The sequence below is a fragment of the Natator depressus genome, chromosome 16 (assembly GCF_965152275.1).
Source record: "Natator depressus isolate rNatDep1 chromosome 16, rNatDep2.hap1, whole genome shotgun sequence".
NCBI lineage: Eukaryota > Metazoa > Chordata > Testudines > Cheloniidae > Natator > Natator depressus.
The window spans coordinates 12,877,876-12,891,017 of record NC_134249.1 but is presented as its reverse complement, the minus strand read 5'-3'; the positions used below and the strand labels follow the sequence as shown (position 1 = coordinate 12,891,017).

Below are 13,142 nucleotides of genomic sequence, written 5' to 3'. Positions count from 1 at the left end.
AGGGTTACTCCAGACCGAGATTGAAATATATGAAAACAAACCTTTTACGATCCTTGGAAGGAAGACCTTACAGTGACGTGATGTATTGTGTTCTTTGGGTCCTCAACAAAAACCACTCACCGCTAATGCTTTGGACACATCAACTGGACAAGGAAAATCAATCTAAGTCTGAACTGGCTTTCATTCAACATGAGCAGGAAGAACAAGTTCTAATTTCCTAACTGGCATATGGAGCTTGCAGAAATATTTATGCTATGTAATATGTATTTCTGCTACAACAAGTGATGCTATTTAATATCACTAGCCAGTTTCAACTCCCAGGTAACGGCGATCCAAAGTGAGAATAGGAATTCATGTCTCCCTTTGTATTGTGGTAACATGTAAAGGCCCTGATATGAATTGGGACCCAGTTGTGCTAGGCTGTGTCCAAGAACATGGTAAGTTATAGATCCTGCCCCAAAGAACTTTTACTCTAATTAGAGCATGACTCCAAATGCATCTTCCTCACCACCACTGCAGAACCTAGCTAACAAGTGAGACTAAACCAAGTGAGACTAAAATGGAAGGAACCTGGAAAGCATGAGATGCACTTGCCTTATTGTTACTCTGCCCGAGTCTCTATTTTTCAGCCTTGCTGGTGCTTTGGTAATATTTTGTGGCAACTAATTTCATAGCTGGAGTTAAGTGCCTGCAGTCATGACAGCAAACTGAAACAATCTTTATCATCCTTCAGTTAAATCACTACACACGGCCCCTCTCAGCTCATCCTCCCGCAGCCCCCAGGAAAATGAAGGCAGTGTCTCTGGTCTTTTAGCTACAGCTTTTATCCCTTGCTGAAATCCTGCATCACTGGACTGTACCCATCATCTTCACCAGCTGTGCCCATCATCCCTATGCATCTAGCAGGAAAACATGATGAGCACATTTTAGGTTCTTGGCTTCCTCGGAAATGCCATGCCAAGACACTGACCTCTAGGCTAACAGAGCCATTTATATATTTTACCTGCATTCACTTCTTTAAGAAACCTATCTCACTGACATAACAGCAGCTTTCCTCTTCGACACTCAGTAACTCACCAGCAAGAGCAACATCCCACCATCCTGATCCCATCTCCAGCCCTTAGTTATCTTTATTCCAAGGAACTAGCCACCTAAATCTCTATGTCAAAAGGTCAGAGAGGAGAGTTGTAAGAATCGTTACTAAGTTAGTAACTGCTTACCCGACGGCCTTTTGCTCCCCTTATACCTGGGGGTCCCCGGACTCCAGCAGGGCCCTACAACAAGAAAAGAATTTGAGAGGAAACAAATTGAAGACAAAATAAAAACACACAGGAACCAGCCAAACAACAACAACAAAAGAGCAGCTGCTGGATGAGAAGATGACTGTGACACACAAGGAGCAGATGTGTCAGCTGCACATTTTATGGGGTCCCTTTTCTGATCATTGCCAACCATTAAAATGATGTACTCTGTTGGGATTTGTAAAGTCCTACCCCATCCCACCTACCCCATCCCAAACAACGTAGGAAAAACAAAACCATTAAAAATCATTTGCAGGGAATAACGAGTTCCATATTCTATGGAATAATGAGTTCCCCACTTAAAATTCCGAAGAGCTAAATCTTTTCAGGGAAATGGGGGACATTGAACTAACCTAACTTTGTAAATTATTACTGAGCCTCTGTATTAACGCATGAGAAGAACCAGAAGTGGGGGATGGTGGGAGTAGTGGGGAATTTACAAGCCTGGATGGGTTGCAATTGAGGACAGTTTCCTATCTGTTAGTTACACCTCTGTAACTGACCCCTTGTAGGGTTAGCCCATCACCAATTCTGCTGAGGCTCAGTGAGCTGCTTTGGCCTTTGGAGATTTTTGCTGCTGAGAACAAACAATGAAATAAATAAACAAATAAATAAATGCCATGGGTTTTGCTTAAAGAGTAAATAATAAAGGACTGTTTGGAGGTGAAATGAGCTACAGCGGTGGCCTTAATAAATATGGATTTAATATGAGGAGATAATTTGATTTTATTTCCTGGCCTTGCTGGGAAATTGGCTTACCTAAATAGGACTTCAATTTAAAAAAACAAAAACGCCTATTTGGAGAAAACATTTCATCTGGAGGAATCTGCTGGTTATTTTCCAGCAGGAAAACAAGTTATTGGAGGAGGTTATAGAGCTACAGCAATGCAGCAAATGCAGCCTCAGGATGCGCCAATGCAGCAAATCTCACGCCAAGGACTCCAGAGATGCATGCTGCTTCCAGCGGGCAAGACTGTGCTGCCTTTACGCTGAGTAGCACCTTACTCTGCAAGCTGCCCCATTGGCTTCCTCCATGGTGCTACTTGTGATGTCAGGTGCTAGCTACCCTGTGTCACTAAGGGCAGCACCATTGGATCCTTCCGCAATTGGCAGCTCTTTGCTATGAGACTATTGTAGATCCTGCCCTCTTGTGAAGGATGAAGGAGGGACAGAACTTAAGGACTTCTTTCTTCTCCAACCCCTCCCACAGATGCAGCCAGGCAGGACTGCCTGCCAGTGCTCAGGAGAACACAAGGAAGTACACCCGGCTAATGCACTGGCCTGGGCACTGTTGCTCAAAGGTGCATGGTCTGCTGGCTAAAGGCATAGCCAGTGTCCCACCCTCAATGCAGACACTGCTGTCATGGCAAGTGCAGCTGCTGCTCAGAGGACCAGTGAGCAGCTCGCTGCTGAGGGCTACCTTGAGCCATCGTGTCCTCTCACTGCTGCATGGCCTCCACTACCCTTCCAGTTTACAAAAAGAAAAGGAGTACTTGTGGCACTTTAGAGACTAACCAATTTATTTGAGCATAAGCTTTCGTGAGCTACAGCTCACTTCATCTGACGCATAAAAGTGGAAAATGCAGTGAGGATGTTTTTATACACACAGACCATGAAAAAATGGGTGTTTATCACTTCAAAAGGTTTTCTCCCCCCATCCCACCCTCCTGCTGGTAATAGCTTATCTAAAAGTGATCACTCTCCTTACCATGTGTATGATAATCAAGGTGGGCCATTTCCAGCACAAATCTAGGGTTTGTGCTGGAAATGGCCCACCTTGATTATCATACTGACTGGGCATTTCACCTCAGAAATCTGACTCCCAGCACAAATCAGTTAACCAGCTAGTGAAAATTCACATACATAGTGGGAAATCTGTTTCTGTGCTCCTCTCCTTCCCCTACAACTTCCTCCCTGCTCCTTCCAGCCAGCTACAGCCTTCCTTCCAGCAGTGGCAGTTCTGCCTTTGGCCCAGCACTGGCACTGGCCAACCGCATGAGACTCACCCCAGAATAAAATCCACCCTCATGCCAATCCCTTGCTCCTCTTTTAGCTGTTGGTTTACCAGAGTTGCTCTTCCAGATAAAGGGCCCAACTAGGGCCAGCTGCTCTGTATATTGCACAAGTGCCTATTCTAGCACAGGGCTCCCAAGCAGCAGCAGGAGAGCCCCCTGCCTTGCCTGGAACCCACAGCCGAGAGGGCACAGAGGGATCCCTTGAATAATGCCTTTAACAAATGAGCACAGGTCCTATTTAAATGCTCAGGGGTTGGATGCAGGATTTCGGTCCATTGCATTAGACAGCAACGAGCGGCAAAAGTTAGGACCCACTGGGATCCAGAGCCTCTGTTGCCTTCCAAGGATGTTTAAATCCTCCTCCAAACCTCAGGGGACTTATGATCCAGAGCCTCTAGGTAGTGGTACTGCAGTGGAGGTGACTCTGCAGCAAACTCTGATGGTTGCTATGTGAACACTTGCAACATTGCCACTGACAGCCAGGTTAATGCAACAATCACAGCTGCTAAACGCACACTGCTTTGCTGCCTTATTGGGCAAGCTGGTTTTCGGATACCTGTGAGCCTTGGAGACATGCTAAACGAATGCCAGATGAGTTCACCATGATAAGAAAACAAGCAAACACTGGGCACTTCGCCAAGCCTTGCATTTTTCCTGACCACATTCCCCATTAAGAGCTGAAGGCAGATGCTTGCCAGCAAGAGTCCAAATAAGCCATTTGGCACAATCTCTCTCAGCGAGACTGTGGGATGCTTCTGGGAGCTTCAGAAAACCTCCTTCCACAAGTTTGCTGAATCAGGGCCCAACAGAGCAAGGGGGAATGGCTCCTGCAATGCACTATTCAGCACCAGCCCCTCAGACTATATTTACACTTACAAAGGCCCTGGTCCTGAAAGCTGCTCTGTGGGGGTGTGGGACTCTTGCACCAGCTCAGAGGTCTCCTTTGTCTCATCTCCTCACCATCTCATAAGTATTGGCCCATTTTAGAATTGCTTTCCATGCCACCCCTCTTTATCCCCCATGTACCATGTCTTCATCAGGTTCTCTCATTCACAAATTGCCATTCAAACCCAGTGCCAACTGGAAGAGGACTGCCTTGGGTCTGGCCCATGGCACCAGGTATATAAGACACTGACGCTCTTTCCCAGTTGTTACAAGATGATTAGGCTTTACTTACTGGTGGTCCAGGAGCTCCTGAGAAACCAATTCCTCCGGGCGTTCCAGGATGCCCCTAAAAGACAAAGGAAGATGAAGACACGTGGCGTGCATTCCCTGGAAATCTTCACCTACTTCCTTTTTCAGTGGGAAGAGCAGGGGGTGATAGAAGCTAGGGCAGCATCAGTCACTTGCCAGCTCAAGCAAGTTCTGCTAGGGTAAAAGACCCGAGGTCCAGGTTTTCAAGGGCTCAGCACCCGCAATTGGAGCCAGATTTTCAAAAGAGCTCAGACTATTGGGGACCGAGCAGGTATGAACTTCTGGCTCTTAAAGTCTTGGCCCAGGGCACCAACGGAGCTAGCGTCAGAGGCGAGACAAGAATCCAGGAGTTCCTGGCGCTCAGACCACTAGACTACGCCTTTCTATCAGACAGGATGCGGCAAACAAGCAGCACTTCAGATATTGCAGCATACTAGTAGTTAAGAGTTATCTTTGCCTCATGAAACAGACCCCACATTTGCTGACCTACAGGACATGCTGCAAAGCACCACTGTTCTCTCACGCTTTCAAAGAGGGAGTGGATCGAGGTGTAAGCAGAGTGGCCAGTGTGGATAATCCTGCTAAGGTGGATAGGTGGGAATGTTTATAGTTTGATATCAGTTAGTCAAATGCCCATCCCACCTCCACGCAGGCAGGAAAAAAGTGGAGCTATCCACGTTTACCCGACAGACTGGCAGGAGCTGTAATTTCCCATGGAGATGGGGAGGCCGTTAGTCAGAGAGTGAGCGAAAGAATGCAGACTTACTCCTTACCATCGACCCCTTGACTCCTGGTGGGCCCGGTGCTCCGATTGTGCCTCGGTCACCCTAAGAAAGACAATGGCGCACAAAGCACAGCAAGAAATTTTGTTAATGAGCATTATGAGCTAATGGGTGGGACAATACTGTGGTTGAAAAATCATGAAGCATCCAGATTGTCTCAACTGCTCCTGCTGCCTTGAAGTTGCAATAGCCCGTGAATAGTGCTGAGCTTGACAGCTACTCCCTTCTGACACTGTAGCAGTGAGTGGACTGACAGTGGCCCCTGGTTTGTCAGCTGAAAATGACTGTTTAGTGCGAAGAGGCCACCAGGTTACAGCCGCTGATATCCCACAAAAAAAATTACAGTAAGAAATTCACAATTGGCCACGTGTCTGTAGCATCTCAAATCATCATACAGCAGTTTCATCAATTCTCAGCACCCCCGAGAGGTGGGTTTTCATTATCTCCATTGAAAATATGGAGAAGTTGAGGCACAGGAAATGCAAATGACTCACTCAAGGTCCCATAATAGTCCATACCAGAGCTGGGAACAGAACCCAGGGAGGTATATCCATACCTCCCCATCTGAACTGCTAACCCTTCAGGAGTCTCACCCGCGTTGCATATAGCTGCATTTGGAGCAGCGTGGGCCTGAATGCTGTGGAGCTTTGGTGGGGATTCTGAATAGGTGTCACTATTAATTTTGAGAACATGTTTGGAAATTAAGTCCAAGATTTTCAAAAGTAGATTGCAAGCGTTTTGGGGCAGGGCCCATCTTTTTGTTCATTGTTTGTACAGCACCTAGCACCAGGGGTTTCTGGTCCATGAACCACCAAAGGACAAATAATAAATAATAATGTTGGGTGCCTATGCTTTGCAGAGTCCAACTTGAGACACCTTAAAGGGATCTTACGGTCAGAAGGGGCTGAGCCTCTGTCCTCTAAAACCAGGCTTTTTGTTTTTGTTTAAAAAAGGAGTCTCAAGACAGCACCAAAAATTGAGGACTCCAAAAATCACTAGTCATTTATGAAAATCTTGGCCTTAGAGGTTTATGCTACCACATAGAGACGTGTCACCTCCGTTCAATATATCCTTGGCTCCTCCATATCATGATAGCTGGAGATACAGAAAGCCAGGAGTCTTATAGGTGAGTTATAACTCTTTATCAATACTGCATCACTGTACTTCTGCCTGAATCTATGGTGAAGTGATGTTCAATCCACAGTTCTAACAATAGGTTTATGATTACTCCTGCCTGGATGGATTGGCAACACATGCAGTGACTACGATCCTCAATTGGTAACACACACCTAAATTCACAGTGTATGTGTGCACACTAGTGAGGTCAGGGGGATGAGAAGGAGTTACAAACATACTGCCATATAGTAGATTACACCCAAAATCTGACCTTCCTTCCAATAGTTAGACTGTATTGGGAAAATGTCTCCTGGATTCTAAATATCTATTAAACACAAATCCAAAGAGGCTCTTGTCATTAGCTGGACCTTGTGAATCAATTGATAATGGCAAGCTTTCTTTCTCAGTGTATGGAGTTTATTAAAGACCTGTTAGCTACATTGTTCTCTGACAGTAGTTTGATTCCATTTGCTTCAGCATTACATTTTGCAGCTTTCTGGATGGAGATCGCCGACACAGCTGTGTCAAATGAAAGCATACTTCCCACTTCTTTTAGTGCACAGTAACACAGTAAGCGCTAAAATGGAATGCCAGCTGGAATTATGGCCAAGGCTTTGATATGATGATAGTCACTTTTTGTTATCTGTAAATTTGCCTTGGGGGAGAAGAAAAGATCTGGTACAAATTTCAGCTGCACCGAGGATTTCCTAATGCAGATTTTCATAAGACAGCCTGAGTTTGTCCTGACACTGATGTAGCATCTTGTTACAAATGCTAAATTCCATCGTGAAGGCTGGTTTTGTAATTAAGACACTCCACTCGAACTCAGCAGACCTGGGTTCAATTTCTGGCTCTTCCACAGACTTTCTGTGTAACCTTGGGCAAGTCACTTAATCTGTGCGTCCGTTCCCTTTGTATAAAATGAAGTTAGCAACACGTAATTTTCTTCCACCCTTTGTCTGCCATGTCCATTTCAACTGTAAGCTATTTTTAGGCTAGGATTGTCTCATACACTATGTGAATGTACATTATCTACCACAGTGGAGTCTCTAGGTTTTAGTGTAATATAAGCAATAAAGTTTGTCCCAAGACAACACAACAAACAGAATGATGTCCTGACACCACGACTTTGTCCCAGAGGACAAAAGTCTAAGGAGCAATCATGAAAGGGGTGAGGGTACAGTATAATGTACCATTTTATATTTGCATTAACCTTACGGCTGGACCTCTAGCATGCTAGAGGTGTTAGCATTTTTAGAGAGTGTGCTGTGCAATAAGACGGTCTTGCTGACAACAAAGAGAACCTGAACTCTGTCTACTGTTTATACATCATCCATGTTCTATAGCTAATTAATGTAAATGGTGTTAAGACTGGCATCTGCTTAGTTCCATATCTACAGTACTGTGCTCCCTTTGCATCGGAGATTTACTAACAAATCCTGAAGGCCTTGCTCAGGCCCAGATCCTATGGCAGTCATGGGGAACTCTGCATGGGCACAGGGATATGCAATGCAGGGATCAGGTTGCAAGCTGCACTCCCATTTGCTTCTGCTTTGTCAGAGGTACAGAATGAAGGACTGGGCCTCACATTCTCAGAGATGCGGTGACATGATCAGTGATGCTGATGCACTAATGAGGTGAGCTCAACCTCTCTTTGAGTCACAGTCTTGGGAGGGGAGGCAACGTTTGCCAGAGGAAAGAGAGTTGGGAATTTTATTTATGGGCTTCTCACAGGACTATGAATGAATGCGCGAAACTCCTCTCCTGCCCGGCAATAATTCCTATGTTCAAAAAATTTGTGACTGTCCCTTTAAAGGAGGAAGGAGTGGCAGTCCCTAAAGTGAAGTAGAACATAAGTTTCTGACTGGCACAAGGCTACTCATCACATCTTGGAATTGCAACATTCTTAATGGCATTTTGAGTTAAGAAATCTAAACTGTTAACGTTAAATAATTTCACATACTCCCTTCACTCTCCTCCCAAAATATAATAGCCAATTTGTTTGCAAACCATTCCTACCTTCTCTCCCACTATTCCAGGTTCCCCGACTGGACCGATGAAACCCATCAGACCCTGAGGAGAACAGAAGAGTGCAATTAATTTTCTGCTTTATTTCCACAGAGAGTAAACAATGTATTTGATTTTCCTTGCTAGTGGAATTAGCCCAGTGTCCTTTGTATGCTGTTCAGTAGTTCTTATTGGCTACTACAGAGGGTAGCGGTGCTCCCAGACACAGGAGTCCCTAATTCAACCAGCTGTTTCTGCTTTATGAGACAGTTGGAACTTTAATGCTAGCACCTATGAGAGCCACAAAACACAATACCAGGAACAAATTACTGACTCAGCCAACAGCGTTCGACAGCAAGGCCTAGTTTATGGAGGGTTTTATGTTGCTAACATTTCCCGACTTTGCTTCTGTCAGCACAATTCTGCCAGGGATATCAGTGGGGGAAGAGCCAGCATAGACAAGACTCTGGTGGCCACCAGCATTTTAACCATCATATTGTGTAGACGTGGCTCTGGGTTAGTTAGGATTAAAAAGTCAGCAGCTGCTTGGAGCCCTGTCTGACTAGTGTTGCCTTCTAGGAGCAGTATGGTTGGGATATTTATAGAGAATAAAAGCTGGAGCAGATGCAATTGGAGGGGTTAACAGAACCGTAGATTTGTCACACTAATAAGAAACCATCTTGAAAAACAAACCCAGACACAAGATCTTTGGGAATGAGCATCATTTGGGATGATAAAGAAACAAACAGAACTGCTTTTAATTATGAAGAAGAAAATGGCTACAGCATAAAGGTATAAACTAAAAATTATTGAGATCCTGTTCACGTTTTCTGAGTAAAATAGACCCTCCCAACTCAGTAAAAGCTTTAGAAACACAAGGAACATTTTCTAGTGGGTTTGCTTTAAATGGAACACTCTATTTTCTCTCTTATTGCAGGGCAGTTGGAGCAGCAAACCACCTTGTCTCTCATCCTGGCAAGCTTCGATACTGTGTCTTTTTTCAGAACGCATAACTGAAGGGATTCATCTCATGTTGAACCGCTTCACAACCTGCCAATAGCTGGCATCTGTGGTGTGAATGAAAGCTACTTTCCAGCTTGTATGGTTATAGACAGAGCCTTGGCTGCTATTGAGAGGCAGTTGCTGAGCAAGTCTTGCCAGTCGGTGTCTGACCATTCTAACTGAGTTCCTTGGACAGATCCCTAATGTGGTGTTAGATGCCTCTATGGAGCTTAAAATTGTTTTGTGAATTTGAGACTCTCTGATCTCTCACACCCATGCCTGGTGGTCCACAGAGCTGAAACATATGGAAAAGGAAGCCGTAGGGTGCTGGGAGAGAATTTAAAAAAATGGGGATTTCCTAAGCCAGTAAAGAGAGGAGGAACAAAAAATGAACTGGCCCATTCCGGAAATTCTGCACTTCGAGATGGGGTTCACAAAGAGAGCAGTGGACAGTCCCAATGCAGCTCGACAAGAGCTTTCTTTAGTCCTTTGTCCTCATTCCACCCGACGTGAATGAATGTCTCCATAGCACCATGTTTAGATAGGACTTTTTAGACGTACTGATGTTCAGAGATGAGCACAAACTGCAAAGTTTGGATCAAAATTTAAAGTTCAAGATCTGGGGTTTTGGTTTGATCCATTATGAGAACAGAGGCAAGACCACGCAGTTCGGATCCAGATATGAACTTCAGAAGTTCCAGGACCATCTTGACAGTATTCAGGAACATGTTAAGGAGGCAGCATGCACCAGTGAACTGAAAGCCAGGAGACCCGAGTTCTGTTCCTAGCTCTGCCGCTGCCTTGTTATGCAAACCTGGGCAATAGTCACTTAACTACTCTGCTTCAGTTTCCCCAGCTAGCCCCCATATTTCCCACCTTTGTGAAGTACGGTCACATCTGCAGATGCCAAACACTATGAACATTGGAAGTATTATTAACTCAAAGGCAGGCTCCCCAAATGCTTAGGCTGGTGTTGTCACGTGAGTTTGAAGAGGGTTATTTGGGCAACACTGCCCTCTCAGGATCCATGTCAGGGTTAACTCACAGCAACACCCAGAATAAATTTCAAAGTGTGTGGGGGGGGAAGAGTCACTATTTTATTCACAAGACTTACATTTATTAGCCCGCCCCCCACCACACACACTTTTCTTTTCTTTTTTAAAACATTCTACTGGAATGTCAGAGAAAAAATCACTATGTTTTTCCACCCCTGTAAATTCCACTTTGATGGCATGGGGCATTTTCAAATCACCTGTCAATGTTTCAAAACCTTCATTCCCAGCAGAGGAAAGGCAGGTGGGCTCTGCTCCTGCAATATACCTTCTCTCAGTCCACTTTGGTGTCTGTCTCCAGCAAGTGATGGCAGATATCTACAATCTCTCACTCTTTACTTTTTAGTTTACCTTTGCTCACTGAGAGAGCATCAAGTGATACCGCCCGGTTACAAATCACAGTCAGTGCAGTCGGCTTACAGGTTATGCAACTTCCACAGGAGCCAAAAGTAATCATCCTCCATGGAGTCACATCCAGGGGGAAGAAAGGGGAAAAAAGAGCTGTGCCATGTAGTAAGAAAGAAGAGCCCTTGTTATGCCTGTGTATGAGACTCAGTACTGTGGCTATTCAGAGATGTCTAACACTACAGGGGTCTCTCCACTGACTTCTGCTGATTACCCTGAATGCCTCCATGGGCTATATTCTTTTAAATGCAAGGAGAGTAGCTGCCACAGGAGGTCCTTCCTGAGGTGCAGGATGGGCCTGTATGCGAACATCTGACCTTGGATTACACTCAGTTAGGCCAATCTCTAGGCAGGGCCAGAGGTCAAACACACATGCTCTTCCCGACGTTCTCACTCACTTGGCAGGTTGGTGTAATTGTTCATCATGGTCTGAAACTGGGAGTGATGTCTCATTGAAAGTGGGTTATTAAGACGCCAGCTGGGGAAAGGTGGAGAGCATATTGGAAGCGATTAAGCTTGGAGTGAGATGCTATCTTTAGCAATTTGTCCAGCAACGACTTGCCAGGAGACTGAGACGTGATCACCTCATGACGCAAACCCAGGCCAAGCCCAAACGATGCCTGCCATCCAGGACGCACAGCTACCCCCTTGGAATCAGGATGTTGCCAGCCATTCCTGCAGCTCCATGGAAGACAGGAGGAAACACAAACTGATTGTAAAAGTATCATTTTACTAGGGATGCGGGGGGTCAAGCTCAGTCACATGACTTTAGGAACCTGCATTCTCAATGATCATGATAAAGCAGGCTATGGAATGAATGCTTGTACTGTAAGCTCTTTGGATCATCTTTTTGTTCTGGGTTTGTACGGAGCTTCACACAGTGGGGCCCTGGTTTAAGACCAGGGTTCTAATGAAGGACTGCAATACAAATAAACAGATAAATAATAATACAACAACAAGCCACAGCTGGACTCAGAAGAAATCCTGGAACTCAAGTTTGATGTTGTTTCCAGGCTGTTGAACTAGCATCTCTCACAAGAACGAGCATTCTCTTCAGCAAGTATTTTAAAATGCTCCCAGCCATAACCTAGATCAAGGAACGTAACTGAAGGAATTCTACTGCACTAGGACGCATATCAGAAAGAAAAATCCAACACCCATACTATGAGACATAGAAAGGTGAAGCCGTGTTTATCCTAATGGCCAATTAAGAAAAAGCCTGAACTGTTCAACACAGGAACACAGTGGTGGAGAAGGTAAAGGCATGACAATATCTGACCACTAGGTGGCACAGTCAATGGATCAATTCTCTTTTCAATCAGACCCAGGTACAAATACATAGTTGATAACTATTAGTTATTTTCTGACCCTGGACACAAGGCCATAAACACAAAGGCTGGTCTTCTAGCACAGGGTAGAACAACCAAGCAACTTAAATGAAAAGGCATGTAGGCTGAAAGCTACCGTAAAAGGTAAAAAGTCAAATGTTTCTCCGTTTTCTTGAAAACCTAGTGATTTCAGAGCCTCTCCCGCAGGTGAACAGGCATATGAAATTCAGAGGCTAATTAAAGTGTGTCCCACACAACATTATAGGCACCTGCAATAAACAAAGCTATTGACACTGTTGAAAGCAAGGCCATTTTAGAATATTTCCTAAGGGCTGGGTACACAGCCTTCCATGTCAAAATGGATGCCCACCATGGAACGCCAATTTACATTATGGGAAGTCTTTATGAAAAGAACTTAACAGGCTGGCAAGACTGAGAAAACTGAGGAAGCCACTAGCTGGCTCAGCTGGATGTTAAATGTGAAAAATGTGACATTTTCTGTGTCCTGGCCTCCCAATGTGAGCCATTTCAGTGCTATAGTGATGGGCTATTGGAACAGAAACTGAGCATTAACCTTGAAGAAAGAGTTCAAAGCAGAGTATGAACAACATGTCCCCATGGGATCCTATTTCTTTCACAAGTTCATCATCTCAGCTACCGGGCAGTGGCGGATGCATCATCACGTATATTGCAAATGCAAGCAGGCAGGAGACAAACACTTCACACTCCATTTTTTGTGGCAGAATGGGTGAAGCAATGTGGGTTGGTTCTTAGTATAGCATCTAGCTCCAGTAAGAGTTGTAGAGAGATCTCTATGGTGGTGGCATATGTTCTCATTTACAACTCAAGGGAAGACATCATTGCTTCATGTGAACCTAGTAAGAAGAGGACTGTGTGTAGCAACATAGCTAAATAGAAGAAGCAGAAGACCCAGTGGTGT

General features: G+C 44.8%; 1 protein-coding gene across 1 annotated transcript in view; it reads right to left on the bottom strand.

Annotated features, from left to right (window-relative positions):
• COL27A1 (collagen type XXVII alpha 1 chain) overlaps positions 1-13,142 on the bottom strand; it is a 297,315-nt gene that overhangs the window by 86,946 nt on the left and 197,227 nt on the right. Inside the window, exons 27-30 of the mRNA XM_074973737.1 lie at positions 8,428-8,481; positions 5,284-5,337; positions 4,494-4,547; positions 1,221-1,274 (exon numbers count right to left, since the gene is read on the bottom strand). Of these exons, the coding sequence (XP_074829838.1) occupies positions 1,221-1,274; positions 4,494-4,547; positions 5,284-5,337; positions 8,428-8,481 (216 nt within the window). The remainder of the gene's footprint in view (positions 1-1,220; positions 1,275-4,493; positions 4,548-5,283; positions 5,338-8,427; positions 8,482-13,142) is intronic.